This window comes from Hirundo rustica, chromosome 7, assembly GCF_015227805.2.
Source record: "Hirundo rustica isolate bHirRus1 chromosome 7, bHirRus1.pri.v3, whole genome shotgun sequence".
In the NCBI taxonomy this organism is placed as follows: domain Eukaryota; kingdom Metazoa; phylum Chordata; class Aves; order Passeriformes; family Hirundinidae; genus Hirundo; species Hirundo rustica.
This window is the reverse complement of record NC_053456.1, coordinates 345577-367434: the sequence shown is the minus strand read 5'-3', so window position 1 is coordinate 367434 and position 21858 is coordinate 345577. Positions and strand designations below refer to the sequence as shown.

At 45.2% G+C, this 21858-nt stretch overlaps 2 protein-coding genes across 12 annotated transcripts in view; one reads left to right on the top strand and one right to left on the bottom strand.

Annotated features, from left to right (window-relative positions):
• CCDC148 (coiled-coil domain containing 148) overlaps nt 1-18914 on the bottom strand; it is a 46167-nt gene extending 27253 nt beyond the window's left edge. For 2 of the 11 annotated variants that reach the window (XM_058421353.1, XM_058421354.1), the window contains exons 1-8: nt 16368-16678; nt 7794-7869; nt 6103-6224; nt 2719-2822; nt 2082-2164; nt 1755-1918; nt 1423-1518; nt 1150-1331 (exon numbers count right to left, since the gene is read on the bottom strand). In XM_058421353.1, the coding sequence (XP_058277336.1) occupies nt 1150-1331; nt 1423-1518; nt 1755-1918; nt 2082-2164; nt 2719-2822; nt 6103-6224; nt 7794-7848 (806 nt within the window). In that variant the 5' untranslated portion in view covers nt 7849-7869; nt 16368-16678. Of the gene's footprint in view, nt 1-1149; nt 1332-1422; nt 1519-1754; nt 1919-2081; nt 2165-2718; nt 2823-6102; nt 6225-7793; nt 7870-8637; nt 8761-16367; nt 16679-16868; nt 17000-17043; nt 17094-18090; nt 18168-18799 lie in introns of those variants that run through there. The other 9 variants (XM_040069753.1, XM_040069756.1, XM_040069754.1 and 6 more) reach the window with 9 other exon arrangements.
• Nucleotides 18915-19254: 340 nt separating this feature from the next.
• The window catches only part of PKP4 (plakophilin 4), a 67314-nt gene continuing 64710 nt past the window's right edge, over nt 19255-21858 (top strand). The window contains exon 1 of the mRNA XM_058421251.1: nt 19255-19262. The gene's annotated coding sequence lies outside the window, so the exon portion shown is untranslated. The remainder of the gene's footprint in view (nt 19263-21858) is intronic.

Here is a 21858-nt window from a genome sequence, read left to right as displayed (position 1 = left end):
CATTGAGGTTGTTAAAACTTCTGTAAGAGAAACTATAACAAAATATCAGAGAGCAGCAAAAGAACTGTTTAGATTTGCTATTTGTGGCTTCATGCATGCTATAAATACAGGATAAATCAAAACTATTTTCAGTGAATATCATGTTCTAACAGCTAGGATGCTCCAGTAATAATGCACAGGTTTCAAGTAAAACAAGAAGGACATACAGAATATTTGTACAATCTGTACAAAATGTAAGTAGATGAAAACATCCCTTTCTATGGCACCCAGCATCTTTAGCCTGTTCCAGCACACCAAACTCATTCAGCAGCAGGGACAGAACAAACACTGCACTGTGTGTATAGAGAAAACAGATTTGGAAGCAACATGTGATTGTTTTACCAAAGAAATTCAGGGACCTTCCTGTTCTCCCCAGTTTCTCCTGCCCAGATTTCAAACCATTCCACTGGCCTACCCTGTCTCAGTCTTTTGGCAACCTGAAGCCATCCAAAGGAATGTCAGGAGATGGCAAAAAGAAGTCAAAGGCCATCCAGTGTCTGCAACTCAGTATCTCCTGGACTCTAGACAGCCTTAGCAGAAAGGCTAAGCTTTATATTATTAATATACAGGCTTATTACATTTCTAGATCATTATGAATACTGCTCTTTCAAGAAAGATTTTAATTTACAGAAAAATCTCTCCTCCTTTTGGTTATCTGAATGAAAGCTATATACATCTTTTACATTTCTTTGTGATGACAGTTACTGCAGTGACCCAAAATATGTGAAAAGATTGGACTTTTTTTTTTTTGCTTTACAGAAAAAAGCACTGGAGATGTGTCTTGGAAAGACTGTACTTTTCTGTCAGTCGTGCTAGTGTAATTACTGTGCAGATTTTCCATTCCTGCAAGAGCATATAAAAAGGACATTTGATGCACACCAGATTATTGGTTCTTTAATCCAGCAAACACGTAGTTTGTTATTTCAGCGGATATCTCTCCCCTGTCAGCTGCGTGAGCAGCCGCTGCCCAAGCCCAGGGCTGGGCAATCCCTGCTCTGCACAGAACAGAACCAGCCCGAGGGGCAAAGCCAGCCACAGCACCCACAGCTTATAAATCACACTGCAGCACACATTTCACCCCCAGAAAGACACGCAGAGACGCGTCAGTACCTCGATAAAGCCTCCAGCTGCTGATCCACCTCCTGAAGCTTTGCCCAGTAGGCCCTGGCCAGCTCCTGGTACTCCTCCATCACCGAGGCCTTCAGGTCAGGGTACGGGCATTCCAGAGACAGCAGCTCGGGAGGAACTTCAAGGAAAACTCCGGTTTTCTCTTCAGAAGAGGGCACTAGTGCCTGCAATGAGGAAATGCTGCTCGGGACACTACTCTGCATCATATTTACCCCCTCAATAGACTTCTACTTGAACCTATAAAGAAAAGCTTACATTTTCTTTGTACTCTTCAAGCTCTCTTTCCAAAGCCAGACTTTCAAGGATGAGACCTTCCAAAATTGCCTTCTGTTGCTTCTTCATAAACTTGATCTATTTCATGAAACATGTTACTGTTACTTCTTTCTCTTGTTATAATATGAAAACTTATTTAGAAAAAGAGTCAGATCTCCAGCCCTATACTGCTACACTTTTACAGATTTGGGTGAGCAGATTTACACCATGGCACACTCTCATGTGAGTTATAGTCTCAAAGTTCAACAAAGATTAAATGAAAATGCTAAAAATATGGTGATAATAAATTGTAAAAATAAATTTAAAATATCAACCTGCTGTAACTCCTCAGCTGAACTGATCTCGGGTTTCTGACAAGATTCCTTTGAGAGACAGCGCTGCATTTTAGCCAGCTTGAGTTTCAAATCCTCCTTTAGCTGCCAGACAGGAACGAAAGCATCTGTTTGATAAGCATCCCGCTCCTTGGACAGCTTCTGCTCTGTAGGAAACATAAAGCTTTCTCAAACACACAAAAAATGTTACACAGCACTGTGCTCTATAAATCTAAACCTGCCAAGAAAGGGATTTAAAAACCCAAACAAACAATCAAGATGATGTTGACCATTAAAAAAATATTTAAGAAATTAATAACAATTTCTTACCCAAGTCCCTCAAATCAAAAAAAAAGTTGCTCTTATGGCTTTCTTCATCAAGAAAACTCTTCATTTCTTCTTCTGCTTTTTGCCTGAAGGAAATGAACATGTATTTTGCAGAAGCTTTAATTTCTTATTCATTACCTTTGCAAGAATGATGAGCCTCAAAAACTCCAATAATTACATTAAAAGGGGATTCTTTGCCTGGGAAAGTATGAAGTGAAGGTCTTGGACACAAAAGTGGTAAAGAAGTCACAAATGCTCTTGTTGTGTACACAGGGTAATAACAGACAAGAGCACTGTTAATGTCCCCTGCTGTGTGAGCTCAACACACATCTAGAGACAGACTCTAAAGGAACTAAAAAGCATCTGCAAACTTTTGATACTCTGACAATCTTCAGATGCTGCAGATAACTGAACAGCTCCCAGAGCAACACCCCCTGTCCCCCCTGCCCTCAGGTGTGCTCTTCATCCACAGACCCCTCTCCATGTGGATCACAGACCTTCATTTCCCACACAAAAATATCTTCACATCAGGGATTATAACCTTTTCTTCTCAATGCCCCTTGAACAAGCATGCCAGCCCAAAAACTCTGTCTGCTGAAGTCTCTTTAGCAATCACTCACTCAGATTCCTCAGCCCTTACCTGCTCTCACTCAGTCTTTTATGCTCTTGCCACCACACCTGACGATGCTGTTTCAGCAGCATTTGCTCTTTGCTAATTTTTGAAACTTGCTCTGCTTTTTTAATCTGCAGGGAAAATTAAAGGTTGTGTTTTGAATATATTCAATAACTTTATCAAATGTCTTCACATGGAAACTTTTAAATACAGAATGATTAACCTAACAGCTTTTTTCAAAACTGTGTTTTTCTAAAGAACAATGGGCTCAAATGTAACCAGTTTTCATTAAATAAGCTTGTTGCATTTCAAATCACAATTAATGAGAGGAAAAAGAGAGAAAAAAAAAAATCAGTCTATTTTCTTCTTTCATTTCCCATCCCTATGTCCCTGGAGGGAACACTGAGGAAAGATAAGCAGGAGAATAAAAAACATACTTTCTTACATGTGGGAAGATGAAAGAATGAATGTATGTCAAGAAAAAGAATTTCAAAAGTGTATTACTAAAAAGGAGTTTTTTCCCAAAATCTATCCAATTAGAGAGGCTCTCAAACTGTCTGTGGGCTTCACAAAAACATTGCTTCACACTTTGGATAAAATAGGAACACCTGCTTTAGAAACAGATGGAGTTCCTGCTTAAACCAGAGGAAAGCCTGCCAGGGAAGGCTGCTGGAGTGGAACCAGATGACTCTGGCCAGGCAGCAATGAAGGAAAGAGCATCAGGAGCCTGTGGCTGCCAGGCTGCCCAAGACAAGTGATTTCCTCTCACCCTCCTGCACCGTGACTGTCTCTGGCCTCCCGGTGCATGCTGAGGACACAGCTCCCTTCCACTCTTTCTTTGTGCTGCCCTGCCATCCCTCTCCTCCAGAGCAGCTCCCTCAGCTCATGCACAGACCCTTTGCTCCCTCTCCCCAGTTCCCCCTTCATGTGATACACTGTCCTATGGCAAAACCGCAGCAAGGCAAGAAAAACACATGGGAGAGTCTTGGTTTAGTTCATAACAGGGAGAAATGAATAAAGATTTCACTCCATATCTAGTTCAGCAAAGGATGGCATTCTGAGTCAAAAATGCTGGGATTCCACTTGGCTCAGGTAGAAATAATCTGCAACATTCCTGCCCAGGCAAAGCTGCACAAAGCCACCATGACCCCTCCATGTTCACAAGCACAGGAGCACTGAGCAAGCACCCACAGACACACCCAGAGACACCCACAGTGTCCCCAGCGTGTCCCCACCCTGCCCCAGCTGGGCTGGGGACACCAGCAGCAGAAGGTGTACGATTGTTCTTTGCAGCACTCACACACAGGCACGAAAGGGCTTGAAAACGCCCCAGTCACAGTCCAAGATAGCTAAAATCCTCCTTCAGGTGAGAGAAACACACGTCAGATGGATCTGAGCTCAGTGACCCAGGTGAACACACCTGGTTCAGCACCCCAGGTGAGTTCAGTACCAGATGAACACACCTGGTTCAGCACCCCAAGTGAGTTCAGTACCTGATGAACACACCTGGTTCAGCACCCCAGGTGAGTTCAGTACCTAGTGGTTCAGCGCCCCAGGTGAGTTCGGTACCTGATGAACACACCTGGTTCAGCGCCCCAGGTGAGTTCAGTACCTGATGAACACACCTGGTTCAGCGCCCCAGGTGAGTTCAGTACCTAGTGGTTCAGCGCCCCAGGTGAGTTCGGTACCTGATGAACACACCTGGTTCAGCGCCCCAGGTGAGTTCGGTACCTGATGAACACACCTGGTTCAGCGCCCCAGGTGAGTTCAGTACCAGATGAACACACCTGGTTCAGCGCCCCAGGTGAGTTCAGTACCAGATGAACACACCTGGTTCAGCGCCCCAGGTGAGTTCGGTACCTGATGAACACACCTAGTTCAGCACCCCAGGTGAGTTCAGTACCAGGTGAACACACCTGTGCCCAGGCAGTCACACAGGGAAAACCCTGGCTGCAAGGTGGCTGATCCTTTGTGCTGGGCACCCAACTTGCCTCAGGGCTGTTATTGGGGTGAGAAGCTGCAAGAGGGGCTGTGAGAGACTGTGTGCCTGTGCCAGGGACACCAGGTGTTTCCAGGGGCTGCACGTGGACAAGTAACAGAGCCTGAACACACCTGCTCCATGCTTTCAAACACTATGTTACAATACTTGTGAATCGAAGATACTGACTCCCTTTCATTGTTTACATACTTTCATATTTTAAAAGGGACTTACACTTTCCTCTTAATTTCCTCTATGTCATGAAACATGTTACTGTTACTTCTTCTGTTACAGTATGAAAACTCTGGCACGAAATCGGACTTTAGCAAACAGAATACTGTATTTAAAGCAATTTGAAAATAGTTACGTCTTCAAATCAATTCTAAAACTAAGTGAAACAAAAGTTGAAGTACTTTTGTATGTGAAGTTTAACACACTGTTGAAATTATTTTATAGCAACAGCAATGCCATTTATGTATAACTGCTGCAATATTACCTTTTATTTCCTGATGTGCTGTCTTTTTATTCGTTAGGCAATCAGCAACTGATTTACCATTTTTTGGTTCTACCTCAAAGGAAGGGTAACCCAGCTCTTCAAAATCTGAATGGCTTGAATCAGCAACAAAACGTGGTAGGTGGAACACATACTAGTCTCTCTGGAGCTTTCACCATATGTATATTACTACCTACTCAATTGGAAAACACTTGAGAAGGTGAAAATAAATAAATAAATAAATAAAGCTTGGATGAATTCAGTAGAATTTGGTATTGCCAATCCATGAAGCAATATCTGCCAGAATTTTTGATATATGTTACTTCCATGCACTAAAGGAAGCAATATTATAGAGTATGTATTTTTTTCTCTCATTCACTGTCACCCTCCTCTAGTATTAAATAAGGCTCCTCCTGTCTTTACCCCTTGAGATGTTCTGCACCAATTTATACCTTTCTGTCTGCTCTATATTTACATTTTATGGCTATTAAACATTTTTAATCTTCTTTTTAAGGTCTACTTCCACTTGACTTTTGGAAATCCTCACTTCATATGGTTTTGTTTGGCTTTTTTTTTTTTTTTTTTTTTTTTTCTCCCTGGATCAGCCTTCCCTTCCTATTTAACCCCACAAACTCTTCATTGCCTCCAGGACTGTGTAAAAAATTTGGGTGAATTTCCTCAAGGCAGTAAAATATGAATTTTTCCTGTCTTTTGAGGAAGTAGAATCCACACATATTTTGCATGCCTGATCTGAATAAAGTCCTCACATTAACACAACCAAATCACAGTATAGCTATACTCATATTTGACCCCCTCTGGCTAAACACTGTTACAGAAATTTGTGATCCCCATTCATTCTCAGATTCCTTGGAGCAGGGACAAGAAATATGGTCACTGAATTTCAAAAGTATTCACATTACAAATAAAACAAGAATCATACCTTTAACTGAATTTGTGCAGAGGCCATTTTTGCCTCTTCAGCAAGTCCATACAGATGTTTGTAGTCAACAGGTTTGTACTTCTGACTGCAAAGAGCATTTCTTGCAGGAGCCACCAAATTGTCTAGTTATCATATAAAACACATAAGGTAATTTCAAATTCTTGAGTAATAATGTAAGTGCGAGGCATAAAATGAAAGCTTCATGGATAGAAATCAAAAACAATGTTTACAACACTAGAAGTTCTCATGCTGATATTGTTAGTTGGGAAATGACAATTTGAAACAAACATTAACTAGTAGAAATTATATAAGAAACAGTAACCAGTTGTCTGTTTACAAAAAAGTTAATTTTAAAAGTATAGTGTACATGTGAATTCTGTTATTAATTCATTTTAAACTGTGTTTACAAGCATTGTAATAACTTCTAATACAGAAATACATAAGTTTCAATAAACTCATCCTTCTTGCACTGATAGGAAAACTGCCTCAGTGTATATTGCAACCTATGGCTTGAGCAACAAGAGTCATTTTCTTCTAAAAGGTATGAAATTGAGGTACAATTACAATTGTAAATGAACCACTTGAACTTTTCCCTGGAACTGTGAAGACCTCATGCACAGATACTTAGTCATTCTACATAAGCTGGGAGGCTTACAGGGATAAGGATCGTGCATTCCTTACAACTTCTGCTTTCGTTTTCTTTAGTAGTGAAATTGGCCCTTATGTTTCTGAATTCCCTACTGAGCCCCGGGGCTGGAACTGCTGTGCCTGATGTGGTTTTACAGAGGGGTAAAAGATAAAATAAATCCTGCAGAGCCATCCCACGATCCTCCTTCAAGCCTCCCCCAGGATTTCCATTTGCTACATGCCTACACAAAGCCAAACACATCCACAGACCGTGCCTCCCTGGGAAGGATTTCTCCAAGTGCCCCTGCCAGGCAGTGCCCCGGGACAGGCAGAGACGGGGGAAAGCAGTTTGGGAATCCTGTGGGCACAGAGCCTGGGCACGAAGTGGCAGGGTGCCCTGGAGCCCAGAAAGGCAGGCTGTGAGCGGCCTGCAGGAGAGGCAACATGGGCAGTGCCAGGGGAGCTTCTTCCCCTCTGCTCTGCACCTGAGAGAACAACCCCAGCTCAGGGGCACAGAAACCTGGCCCGGAGACCGTGGAAATGGCCACAGGGCTGGAACATTCTTCCTGTGAGGACAGGCTGGGAGAGGGGGGGATGTCTGGCTAGAGGAGACTCCAGGGAAACTTTATGGCAGCCCCTCAATGTGTAAAGGGGGCTTTTCTGAGAAACAGAAAGGCTCTGTCCCAGGATCCCTAAGTGACAGCATGAGGGGCAACAGCTGCAACCTGACAGGAGGAAGGGCACAGACAGGACAGGAACTACAGAAGGAATTGCTCCCTGGCAGGGTGGGCAGGCCCTGGCACAGGGTGCCCAGAGCAGCTGTGGCTGTCCCTGGATCCCTGGCAGTGCCCAAGACCAGGCTGGTCACTGGGGCTTGGAGCAGCCTGGGATAGTGGAAGGTGTCCCTGCCCATGGCAGGGGTGGCACTGGGTGGGATTTAAGGTCCCTTCTAACTCAAACCATAACCAGAGTGCTAAAGCAGCTCCTTTATGAGGCTATTAACTGCAGAGTGCTTCATAAACCATCGAGAAAAAAATTAAACTTAAACATGATAGCATACATACCTCCACCGCCAATCCTATGACCTGAAAGCAATGTTCCATGGTCCAGTTCACCCATTTGTACGTATTTTTATACCTGCTGAGAAACAAACGTAAGTTTTGAGAATACCAACATTGTGGTTGCAATCTAAAAATGCTTTCAAAGGTATCTATTGTTTTTTGAGAAGAGGTGCATCTCACTAAAAATGTAATTTAGACAGAAATTCCTGAAGTCTGTCTTTCACTTTAGGAGGTTTCATATGCCTCATGCCATTTAGCAGCCAAGGAAACAAAAATACTATTTCCTTGATAAATCTGTAATGCTGTGACATAGCTCATTTATTCTTTGCATTGTGCTTTTCAAAGTATGAGTCCCTGACCCAAATGTAAGATCAGGTTTTGAGGTGTTCTTTGCTCTATAGAAATTAAGCCTGAAAAGATCACTCTGCTTTTACTTGGAGACTGCCTAGATCCCTTTACCCCCTCTGTGGCAAGACCTGTGTAACCAGGTCAGTTGTTTGGGCAGCAGTGGCTCAGCTCTTGGTGAGCAGCATGTTTCAAGTACCCACATCATCATGGGTCAAACAGGATGTTTCAGATGCAGTGAGTTACACAACACAGGAAAAGAAATTGTCTTTTATGTGTCAAATCCCTTACTTTCAATTAAGCATTGGTGTCATCCCAGGTCTTGCATAGAAATAAATGCAATAGACCCACCTGAGGTGTTTCAGCTGAACTGAATCAACAGCTGAGTCACTCCAGAAAGGGAGGGTCACGTCCAGCCAGGCTCCCCATGAACCCTCTCCCTCAAACCCAGCCAGACTGTGCCAAAATTTCATACACACAGAGTTCCATCTCTTTGTCATACCTTTGACATTTGCCTGGTCCCACAGCAAGCAGCAACACAGCAAATTGTAGAGCAGCAACATTTATTCATTTGTGGAGTTATTTCCTCATTGTTCTACTGAAATGAGCTCATTTATCCCTACAAATTTCAAGGATGGCACAATGCAACAGGAAGGTGGGAAGGAAGAGCAGCAGAAGTGTAAAGGGGATTACTCTGACAGCTATTGTCAGTGAAATAAAAAGGTGAGACTGCAACTGAAGACTGTTTGCCGTGCACTTTCCTGTGAGCTGTTTGACATTCTGCATCCACTCCTCTGCTCTAAACAGTCAGACTCCCTCCTGCCTGCTTTTTTTGGTTTCTGACCATCCGAGCGCTGCCTCTACTGAGAAACTTGGGAAGGGAGTACTCCAGTGACTCTCATCTACGCCATATAATGAAGGTAAAAATAACACTGATGGAAAATTGGGAGTACTCAAAAGCTCTAAGAAGATTGGATCCATCACAGCCACTTCTCTCTATTAAAACCTTTTATTACAGTTCCCTGTGCAGCTGCCGCATCGGCGTCATTCTCCTGTATTACTCGTTTTGGGAACCATCATCCTAATCTGGGCCCATCTGGCCAGCATTAAATGACAAGCTTCTAACACAAGATGCATTGTCCTTTTTGAAAAATAACTATGGACACTAGTAAGATTAGCAGCAGCAGAGCTACCCCTCTGGGTTGTTGATTTATTCCTTTGTTCATTTGGCAAATTGTTAATATCTTCTTTCTAATGATATGTTTCTGGTTTAATGTCAGTATTTGAACAAAACTTCACACGTATCGACCTTAGCTTCACCTCCTTTCAAAAGAAACCAAGATAATACATCTTGAGAATAAAACTGATTAAAAAAAAAAAATTACTGGCCATTTTCTGTAAATGTAGGCCTATTTAATGAATCAAGTCCTTATTCCCTTCTAGCCAACCCATTTCTCTCTCCCACAATGATCAAACATTTGTGTTTGATCTCAGCCTTTCACGGGCATTATTTTCTGTTATTCAACATTATGACCTCACTAAAACACTGAAAGTGAATGCTAAGATGGTTTTAGAAAAGGACAAGTTCCATATGAACCTGCATTTTATCTTCAGTAACTACCAGATGTATTAATAAATATTATTAAAGCACTGCCTGGTAAATTTATTTCTGCTTTAATGCAGATTTATTTAGAAACCCTTCCAATACTATGCATGTCCATCTAAGCCCAAATTCCAATACCTTGCCTCAAAGCTTTGCTCAAACTTCATTGCAGACTCTAGGCTGGGAGCCTTGATGCATCTTAGAAAGAAAAAGTACAAAGGATCAACCAGCCACCAAGCAGAAGCCCCTGTACATAGAAATCTGTCCCCAAGAATGCCAAGTCATCTCTGCCCACAGCCAGCCACAGCTAAATCTTTTAGCAGCAGTAGAAAGCACAGGGTTTATCAATTCTCTTTTTCTGCTCCTTTGACAATCTAGTATTTCACTATTCACTGAACTCTTTTAGGCAATAAAAATGTGATCTCTTAAAAGATTTCATCTCCAACCAAATTCTTCAGTGCATTCTTACTGTAAGCTCTTGCTGGTGTCTGAGGTATATGACCCATGTTTATTCTTAATATGGGAACAGCCAATATTGAGGTAAGATCCTCCTTCCTTTCATTTAAATAGAAATTAAAGGAAGTCAGTCAGCATTCCTGGAGGAAGCAAAGCCTGGTGCCTGCCACAGACTGCTGCTGGGGAAGAGTCAGGTCCAGTTCAGGCCCCGGTTCCACAAGTGAGCGCTCCCAGTGGGTTTAAAGGAGCCGAATTCCACTGTCTCCATTCAACAAGTTGTTTGCATACATCAAACCTTGCAGATCTGGGTCACCAGTGCCATTTTTCCCTCCCAGCTAAAGTGCTGCTCCTCAAGAAGGGCAGATGGATTTCTGGTAGGGAGGAACAGTGCTCAATGATCCAGACATGCCTTTTGCAACGTAATTTCTTGTGCACATTTTAAATCACTCACATTATTAAATGTACTAATCAGTAATATGCATCAAGTCTTCACAAAACACAATTTAATGGCATCAGCAGCGACAGTACAGCAGGTGTTGCTGGGGTTTGTGTGGATGAAGGATGGGGAATCCTGTGACTGCAGCTGTTACAATCCTCTCTGTGCCTCACATAACGTGCTGCTGGGGGTACACCACTAAAAACCAGAGCTCAGACACAGACTGACTGAGAACTTGGAACGCAGCATCAACAGAAACTTGGATTATACATTAGAGCAGATGTTCCTAAAAAATATGAACTCAGAAAAAATCCCCAAACCTAGAAGTCCCTTATCCTCAGTGCTCTCTTCTGAATGTCTGGCTATGTCTTGAATGTTTTGTGGAAGGCTTTTTAAAAAGATTTTAAAGTTTAATGGAAATGTTAATTGCTTAGCTACTGCATATTTTCATTTAAAGAAAAGGAATATTAATATGCAGTTGTTGAACCCTCTGCACCTAATTATTTTTAGGAAAAGAGGCAAAGATTCACTCCCTTTGTAGGGCGTGGAGTACAAACAAAAAACAAATAACGAGCTTGATCCCTTAATCAGATCCTTTCTCTTCTAGTTGAACTAACTATCTGAAAATGGCACCCATCCAGAACATGTTAATCTTGCAGCAGTCAATCCTTTTCCCCGGGAAGAAAATATACAGCAAAATACTTCTATCATTTGGTGTCAAAACAGTTGCGAGAAAAATCCCATTGTTTGATTGTAATTTAAATTTACATTCCCCTAAAGAAAGAATTAAAGCTCTTTTTGAAATAAAGTCAAGCCTCAGAAATGGTACGTTCCCAAAAGAGGTATAGTCTTTTTTGTCTATGATAATCTCATTACTTCCTCATTAAGTAAAACTTAATCCAAAGTAGGAACATCAATTTGAGTAACACTTAAAACAATCAGCTTCTTGGACTGCTCTGTCACACTGCAGGGGCAGGGAATAACTCCTCTGCTTTCTGAAGATCTGCACATCACAAGGGAACTCTATTCCCCCTCTATTCTTGGAATATTCTTAGAAAATCCAAGAGGAAATAAACTTTAGGAACACTTAGAAAAAAACATTGAAACAAACAGATTAAAAAAAGGAAGTAAATGCTTTAGAAGTTGATAAGCGGACATAAAAAGGATAGGAAATGAAGTCACATCACCTTGGATCAAATGAGTCAGGTGGCATTTTATGTTGTTTTGTTTCAAACAAAACGTGCACAATCCATTTTCGGTGACCAAACACAGCTGGCCTGCTGCAGTCAGCACACCTGGCAATTGCAGGGTTTAAATTAAAGAGGGTAAAATGAGAAAATGCTCTGATGCTTTTAGTAGTTAATGACATAGCATTAGGGGTTGGAGCTTCAAGCTCATCCAGCTTCACCCCCTGCCATGGGCAGGGACATTTCCACTGTCCCAGATTGCTCCACACCCCATCCAGCCTGGCCTGAGACAGCTCCAGGGATGGGACGGCCGCAGCTCCTTTGGGCAATTCCTGGCACGTGGCTGGACAAACCTGGACGAAGTCCAGCTCTGCTGAGCTAAAGGCAAAAAGTCTGAGGCATCATTTACAGACTTCTGTAATGCAAGAGATTTGCAGAACTTTGTCATATGTTGTTTTTATTAATGTTCTATCTAGATTTCTTTTTATTACCTCCATGTACAACTAAAGCTAGAAAACTAAACAGTATGCTTGAATAGATGAAAGAATAATTGGAAGATGTGAGGCCGAGTTATCCATTATAGGATCCTACAGTTTTCTCTATTACTAAAGAAATAAGAAATGCTTAGTTAAATTCACCTGTGGCTGCCTGGCCTGTAAAGCATACCTGCTGTTGGCTAGGCTGTGTGCAAAGGCTTGTTTGGAATGGTGCAGCAAGCAACTCACCCCTTTGCTGCCCTGCATCCATCAGAAAAAAACCACTTAGATCTACAGAATTCACTTAGTATAACAGAAGCAAAGATGGTATAACACAAAACTGCAGAGAATCAACATTCCCTGCAATACAACAAAGTACCTGGGCTTTGCACTTCTTTTCAAGAGGCAGGATTTGCACTGTACCACAAGAATTTCAGAGACAGATCCCAAATGTAACACCACTGGGCCAGTGGAGTAAGGATGCAATTTTACAGGCAGGGTTAGTTAAGGAGCTGGACCTCAAAAGGAGCTGCAGCAGAAGTGTGTTCTGCAAGAAGCATCACATGTACCAGACCATCAGATACTGAAATAGTCAATACTAAGTAGTAGCAGAAGTTCAGTGGAAGACAGTTAAAGTAGCTCAGAGCATGTCAAAGTCAGAGTCACTTTAAACAAACAAACGAACAAAACCAAACAAACAAAAAAAACCCACACAAAAAACTACTGAAGACTGGACTTAAAAAAAAATCTGTGCAACCTATTTGGATTCCAGTTGTTAAATCACAGCCCTATTGCTCTTCAGATAAACCAACCAATGTGGTTTTGTTTCCATTGCTGCAAAATGCACAATTTGAAATACACAGTCTGAGAGTCATGATAGCTTTATTTTCTGTATCTACCTAGATCTCAGATTTTGCCAAAGCAGGAAGGAAAATAGGAGTCAGGTTTTTTATTCAAGGAATTTAAAAGGTAATTTTAAGTTGTTCTCATCTTTTGCACATGCCTCTGTCTTTACTGTTGCCTTCTGTGTAGTATTTTTAATGAAAGCATCTCCTACACCATTTTCATGCTAGCTTTGTTACTGATGTTTTTTACTTAACAAACCCAAACGCATATGGAAGGGTTCCCTGCCCCACTGCTGGAGGCCTCTTCCTCACAGCTCTGCTGACAGACCGATTTCTGCACGCATTTCCTAATGAACTGCAGGCAGAAGTCAGCTGGCTTAGTTTATGTTGTTGGCAGAACAGTTTAACAGTGCTTTGAGAACATATGACTCTGAATAAGTCCAGCTTCTCCTTAAGCCCAGATACTTTTCCCTGTTTAAGCTACGGGGAGCTGTGGCTGTCTGGAGCTGCAGCCATTTGTACACCTGTGATCACACCTCAGCAATTCTGCTCCTCACCTGCCCAGGTCACTGCCCACCCTGAGCTGCAGGGGACACACAGCCAGGGCAACCACAGCGGGGCACAGGGGCTCCTGAGGGAGTGCTGGCACCAACTACTCCATCACTGTCCTTTCAGCCAGCCCAGATGATTTTTGTCTGAGCAGCGTAGTGGGAGTCAGAGCAGGATGCTTCTCTGCAGCCCAAGAGAGACAAGCCAGAGGGACAGATAATTCATATGATTTAGGAGCCACTGCAGCTTATTTTGTCAGGAGCATCGGTATCATTTTGTACGGCTTTTGCCAATGCTGCTAGGCCAAACTCCCAGAGTTATGTGCAGGGAAGCATTTGGCACAACTTCACTTTAAAATATTGCATAATGTTGTCTGATATCCTACTACGAAAAGCAACTCATCCTTGTCTGGGGCCTCTCAGTCACAGCCATTAGAAACGTACAGTCCGTAAACATGAAACAAATTATCTTTCTGCATATACATTTTCTTTGTTGCCTCCTTATTCAGAAGTATCTCTAGATTTCAGTCTGACATTCTGTATCCCCAGTCTGGTAGGAAAGATTACAATTTGGTTAAATTCTCAACATTTTTTCCAGCCTCATATACAAACTAGTAAGAAGATGGGCAATATTTTGTTCAGCAACTGTAGCAGTTAGTAGAAACTGCGAAGGATTTTAGCAGACTTTCCCCTGACCTTGAGCAGATATAAGTACCTGCATTGCCCAGAACTGGAGTGGTGAGGGGTTTTTTATTTCTCTGTGGGCTCTGGGGGAAGTTGTTATGGGCTTTGGTGGTGGGGTGATTTTTGTTTTGTTTTGGGTTTTTTGGTGTGTTTTTGTTTTGTTTTTTGGTTGTTTTTTTTTTTTAAGGTGGTTTACACAACAATTACAAGCGTAGGATCTGAAAACCCACAGAACAGACCAACTGCTGATGACCTTGTCTTTACTGGACACCCCACTCAGCAGTTCCTGCCATCTTTTCTCTAAACCATCCACTTAGCACAGGTGCACATGTGATGAAAGCTGATTTCACCCTTAGCTGGCCTCAGCAGCACAACTCACTTCAGGACATCCATTCTCCTGCTCCCCAAACACAATATCCTCAGCCCGCTGCTGGGACCTGCCCCCAGCTCAAACAATACACTAGGACAGGATTCGTGGGGCTCGCCAAGAAAAGGTCACTGAGCTGGCACTACGGTCAGCAAGCTGTCATTCCTCAAACTTCCTCCCTTTTGCTGAAACAGGTACCCAGGGCAAAACCTTTCCCACTCCTGCCAAGAGAGGAGCTCCTGCTGTGCACGGCTGCTAGCGCATTCCTTGGTGCAGGAACGGTGTGCTCGGGAAAACTGAGCCACCTGAAAAGACAAGGGCATGTATGCCAGGGAGGTTTCTGGGGAGCTGGATCAGTTCTGTGATGCAGCTCCCTGCATGGCTGCAGGATCCTGTTGCTGGCGCTGGGAAAGCTGGAGAGAAAGATCATCCCAGGGCATCATTTTCCTTCCCATGGCAGCCAGGCTGAGCCAGGACACGGGGCTCTGCAGTGAATGCTCCTGGGCATTGTGCACCACCTACAATCAAACACTCCTACCTGATGTTTCAAAGCCCAACAAGAAAAGAAAAGTGTAAACAACCTGTCAGTGTCCAATAGTTTTCCTCAATATTTTGTTTTACCACAGGGAAAGAGTAACATCTATCCAGGGCAGAGCAGTAATTTTGAATGGTGCTGTCTGAAACTGAACGTTTCTAGAAAAGCAAAATGTCAGCCCACCACTTTCCTCAGGCCTCTTAGGTACCTTATCTCCCCAGTTAAACAATTGAAACCAGGAGAACATTTAGTGCTTTCTACACCAAATGAAAATTACAGTTTCAAAATTACCCAAAATCATTTGTATTATGATTGACTGAGTTGCCGTAACCCCAACAATGAAGTAACTTTTGAAATCAAATTGTAGGTTTTAATAAGAGGAAAAAACCCACACATCTAAATAATTCCCCATGTGAGCACTAAATATCTGCTCATGTGTTGTGTTAGCCTGCCATGAGCATCACTCTCTTCTCCAGATATTTTTTTTTTTCCAAACCTTCATAATTTCAGTATCTGGAAGAGATTACAGTTCAAGTAGGTAGCATTAAATAGTCTCCAGAAGAAACCAAACCATATACCCCAGCCCCCCAGCCCCAAACCAACCAAATTCACAAACAAAATGAAAAGCAGAAAAAACCCCCAACCCTCCCCCAGCCAAAAAAAACCCAAAAACCCCCCCCCCCCAAAAAAAAAAAAAAAAAAAAAAAAAAAACCAAGAAACAAAGCAACACTGTTTTTGTGACTGATATTTATCACTAAATTTATACTATAGGCATGACAACATTCTGCAAGGGCTGTGAATATCTGTGGAATATATATATAGACTTGATTATGGATTAATTTCAGAATCAATTAAACAAAGCAGAAAAACATATTAATGACTGGAATTGCTGAAGAAGCGCAACAGGAGCAAAAGAACTAGCAAATACTTGTTTACAGCATTGCCATCTAAACCACTGGATGGTTAAGGGGTCAGATATAAGGCTCAAGAGAAATCAGTATGGTCCCAGAGGACAACAGGAGACTAGGCTGTTACGAATTGCAGACATACTGGAATCATGGCTTTCCAAATGAGAATGAAACAGACCATCTTACCTGCAAGCCACATCCAGAAGAAGGTGACTAAAAAGAAACTGTACTTCTTTGTTGCTGATTCTAAAAACTGTGTAAGAATTAAGACGTGTATTTGGCAAAGGCCAGTATCAGATAAAGCAGTAAGAAATCAAAGAGTCACCCTCCATGCAGCCCATTGCATTGCAAAGTTACAATAGGGTGCCTTTCCACAGCCTGTGTTGGACAGGATTGCTGCACCGGAACACACAGCAGTCAATTTGATAATGTATTGGCTACTCAGGGTGCCAAAACAAACCAGCAATGAGGGTACAAATAATACCAGACAGAATGAAATAGCTTTTCCTCACTGACAGCCATTCAACATATTTCCAAATCTGACAGGACCTCAAAACATTACTTGCAATTCTTTCTACTTCTTTTGTGCTAAAACAAACTGGCTCAAGATGCCTCTGGTCCTCCCCAACAGTATACCTTACCCTTTCCCACCTCACCCCAATGGGAAACTCTAAAGCACAGCTGGACCTTGCAATGCATGTCTCTGCAGGGATGCAGGCACCAGAACAGCCTGTCACTGATCCCCTAGAGGCACCCACACCCGGGAAGGCCTGGGGATGGCACGGTGCCACCTCCTGCATCCTGCCCGCAGCCTGTGCCTTCCACAGCCCCCACAACGACATCCAGGGACAGTTCCACTTACTGAGAGGCAAGGAAGCCTCCTCATTTCCCAAAAGCTGTTATCTGTGAAAGCCAAGCCAGCATAATACCCAAATTACAGGTGAAAACCGGTGGAGGCTGATTTGAAGCTAATTTAATTAATCTCATACACCTTTGGTAGAAGCAACCTTGCAACTAACAAAGGTCACAGTTCTCACACATCCTGTGGTTTCTCCTCCCTTTATTCTAGACCTAGTTATTTCACATTTTATCTTTCTTTGCTTCAGCTCTCTACTCTCATTTGACCCTTCCCCCACTTATTTTATTTCACACCTGTTACTTTTTGTTTTACTAAGTTTCCACTTTTATCCCCCTCAGCTCCTGTTTCCCATTTCCTAGACAGAGACCACAATTTGGTAATATCATATGTGTAGTTCACATGGTATGAATCATGAGATTTTTGAGAGCAGTGAGGACTCAAGACTCCTGTTGGCAGCTGCCAAGCATTTTCCATGTGGATATCATCATAATGTAGGAGTTCCTACTGCATTTTTCAATATAAAAATAATTATACAAATAACAACAAAAACCTCAGAGGTTAAATATCTTAACAATAGCCTACATGGTTTCCATGTAGCAGACTACATTCCAAGAGGGAAATTCAGAGAAGGGACTATGTGAGTTTAGAGCTGACTCTCCACGTTCAGCTACCTCCTACTAATTAGCTGCAGTTCCCTCCTAAGCAGAGGCTAACAAAGGACACGGTTCTACCTGCAGCATTAGCACCAACTCAACCACAGCACGAGTCCTTGTGTCCTTATGCCTAAAATAAAACTGTGGTCCACTCCATCAAACACCAAACCAAAAAACTGAGCTGGATGGAAAACAGGCACCAATGTGGATACTTTTTTCATGTTCCTTTACAGAAGGCTTTCTACACCACCTGCATCAATACAACAGGGGAAGAGGGTGAATAAAACAGCCTCTTGAAACAGCAAGAGCTGATGATTCAAGTAGCCGTTTGGTTTTGGCTCCTCTTAGCCCTTTATGATATCATTCAATGAAGCGGATAGTGTTGATCCTATCGTACCTGCAGGACGGGAGGATGGATAAGTAAACGGAAAACCAGTCACATCTGGCAGACACCGGCACAGTCTGTTCGAAAGGCTGGAAGGAGAGGAATGGCCCCCGTCAGAACCCGAGATGGTGAGTCAAGGACAGGCATAAGATATAAAAATTTGATCAAGTATGTAACACACCCAGAGTCCGTTATTGAAACGGTTTACAGCGTTTTTAGAGACAATGGCTTTTCTTTTCTACGATTCCTCACATGCCATTAAGAGACTTCGGCTGCTACTGGAAGATTAAAATGGCGGGACCATTTAAACCACTGTGGGAAGAGTTTTCCCATCTTTCCCGAACACCTGGACTTAGTCCTTCGGGTCTGAGCAGTGCCGCGGGCTGTGCGTTATGCCGGTACAAGGACAGGGCGGATCACAAGCTCCCAGGAGCGGCAGGTCGGACGGGACCACAGGCTGTCAGGCGGCCACAGCTCCCCGCCCAAGCGGGGCCATCCCGGAGCACGTGGCACTGGGTGAGGGGCACGGCTCCGGCTCTGCGGCTCGGCCAAGCCCCGGAGCTCCGGGCCGCCCCCGCTCCGCTCCTTCGGCGGGGCAGGAGGCGGCCGGCACCGCGGGACGGGCACGCCCGGCCATCGCGGCGCCCCGCACCGGCCATTGTGTAGCCGCTTGCTCCATCCACCCGCAAAGCGCTCGGCGCCGCCGCGCTCGGCCACTCACCGCGAGGGGTCCGGCGGGTGGCGCCGGAGGAGGCTCCCTAGCCCATGGGCTGGCCCGGCGGAACCGCCCCGGGCACAGCGCGGGTCGAGTCGGGTCGGGTCGGGCCGCTCCCTGCGGAGCCGCCCCAGGCACGGATCGGGTCCGATCGGATCGGATCGGATCGGGTCGGGCTGGGTCTGTCCCGTCACGTCCCGTCCCGGCCGCGCCGTCTCCCCCTCACGGCATCGGTAACCACAGCAACCTCAAGTCGCGCCGCCATTGGCGGGTTTAACGCGGGGCAGCAGCCAATGGAACACCGCTCCTGGCCGCGCCTGGCCAATGGGAGCTGGCGCGGGGCTGGGCGGCGCGTGACGCGGCGCGCGGGCGGGGCGGGGCCGGCGGAGCGGGCGGCGGGGCCGCCACCATGGAGACCCCGGGGTAGGGCGGGGCGCGCCCGGCGGGGCCGCGGGGGCCGCTCCGCGCGGTGAGTGCGGGGCGCGGGGGCGGCCGCGGGCCGGGGCCGCCGCGCGGGAGGGGCGAGGGAGCCGCGGGGCGCGGCGAGGCGGGCGGCGCGGATGGCGAGGCGGCGGACCCCGCCGGGGTAATCGCGGCCGAGGAGCCGTCGTCTCGGGCGGCCCCGCGGGCAGAGCGCCGCGCGCTCCCCGTGCCCGCGGGGCCGCCCGGAGCCCGGCGGAGCCGCCCGGAGGGGCCCCGCGGGCGGGCGTGCCGCCGCCCGGCCCCTGCCCCGGGCGGGAGTGCGGAGCCCGGGCTCGCCGGTGCCCGCGGCCGCGCCGCACGCGTGGGGTGCGCTCGGCGCCGCGCCGGCAGCCGCGAGCCAGGGGGAGCCGCGGCGGGCAGGGCCGCCGGGCCTCGCCGTGCCCGCGGGGCCGGGCGGGGACGCCGCGGGTGGCGCGAGGGCCGGCGGGGTCGGCGGAGCGGGCGGCGTGAGCCGGCGGTGCCGGGCCCCGTGCGCCCGGGGCGCCCGTGCGGAGCGGCCGCGGCGCCCGGCGTCCGTCCCGGTGCGCCCCGGAGCCCCGGGCTTCGGCTGCAGCCCCGGGATTCCCGGGGGCCTCCGATCCCGCTGCCGTCGCGGTGTTCCCTGCGCGGGTTTTAAATACGGATTTTTCACCCTTCGTCTGACCGCAGAACGAGCCGCGCTCCCGCGGCCGAGCACCGGGGTGCCACGGAGCGTCCTCGGTCCGTGCACCGGGAGAGCGGCTGTCGGGGCTGTAGGAACTTTTTGCGTTGTTTTCTTCCCCCGTCTCCGATCGCATAGGCGCGGCCGGGAGCGGAGCAGCACGTGCAGGTGTGGGCGCGGCGGGGACAGCCGCGGCCCGCGGGGACAGGTGCCCGAGCTGGCGCGGCCGTGCCGCCGGCTGGCCGTGTCTCGGGCAAGCTGCGGTGGGTGCGCGGACAGAAAGTGCTCTGCAGGTGCCGGTTACCGAGTGCCGCTGCCGTGGCTTGGCCAAGGAGAGCTGGGAAATGAAGTCTCGCCGCAATAAAATAAATGCTGATGCTGAACCCAGGCCGTTTCAGTGCAGAAAAACCGGAGTCGATGACTCAAGCCCCCTCTGGTTTGTTTCTCCTCCCGGCTGACGCTCAGGAGGCATCACCAGTTCACGGGCGGGGAAGTGAGTGTTACTGAAGCGCCTCTGTTTGCCCCGTAGACCTTTGTCCTTTTTTTTTTTTTCCTTCTAAATAGTCTCCCGCTCCCTGTTAATATTACATTAGTCATTGCTTCCAGATTTGACTGTTTGAAGGAAAAGGTGTGGTTGGACTGAGAGCACTAGTGTTGCGTGAACTGGCTTTTCATTTTTTTCAGCACTGACAATTTTTGATAAGTTGGAGTTTAGAGATTAGGAGATGGCAAGGAAGATGTTTTCCCCTTAACTAACAACTGTATTTTTGAGGCCAACACCGTAATAATTTGTTAATTGTGATAAAAATATTGCAACCTAATAAATGTATTTGTTTAGTTTATGAAGAGACATTAATTCAGTCATGTTCATCGTGTCTAAAGCGGAGAGGAGTGTGTTTTGGGGGCAAAAGTTTTTTGTTGGCATTTATATCCTGTAACGTTTCTGTTAAGCATTACAATGTTACGTGCATATAAATGTAACCTGACTGGAAAGGTGTATTCCAGTAACTTTCTCCTTCAGTTGAAATTGCTTGTGAAATACTTTACTGCTGCTGAAATGAAATGCTATTAATATTTTTAATTAAGGTAGAAAAGCTGGTAGGCTCTTTCCAGTGAAACAGTATCTTTTTCCTTTTCATTCTGTTAGATGTTCAGCATAAATAGCAGTACTGATACCTGTTCTGCTTTAAAACAGTTGGAGAAAGTTTTGTGAGCGTCTTCTTCTAAGATAGAGGAGAATTTGTTCTAATTTTTCTTAGAACATCAACAAGATAGCGCTTGTTGGAGTTTGCATCTTTCAGTAGTAATGCAGGATCCTTTATAATGAACAGTTGAATTCAGTCACACAATGTAAACAAGGAAAATTATAGGATACACTACCTTTTTATAGAAACTTCTTGCAATAGCAAAATAGTGTCTGTAGTGCATGTTGAGGTATTTTTCATATTCAGTGATAGCATATGCTATGTACAAATAGTAATCTTAATTAGTAATGTGTGTTTGGTGTTTAGGGTAGAAATCTGCATGCACTGAGAGAAGACTGGAGAAAAGCTGCATTTTAAATGAACAGAAAACATAAATAAGAACTTCATGTACTTCTGCTGTACTTTATGTAGATTATTTCAATACATTTAGTAAAGAAGAAGAGCTAAAACAGTTCTGAATGATGGGACTGCGTGAATAATGTCTTAATTTTGTTATGGGGATTTTTTTATTTTTCTGAATTGCGATGCTGAAAAAAATCAAGTACTGCAACATTTGATTATTTGTTTGGTGCAGGAAAGCAGTGGCTAGTTCAGGGAGTTCAGTGGGCTTAGCAATAGAGTATTTTGCTTAAGTACCAGGACATATTTAGTGTAGTGTGGTACACAAAAGTCCCCTAAAAGAGCAAGCAGAACTCATAATACTTGTCTGGAAAAGCATGGCTGTGAGCCTGTTATTG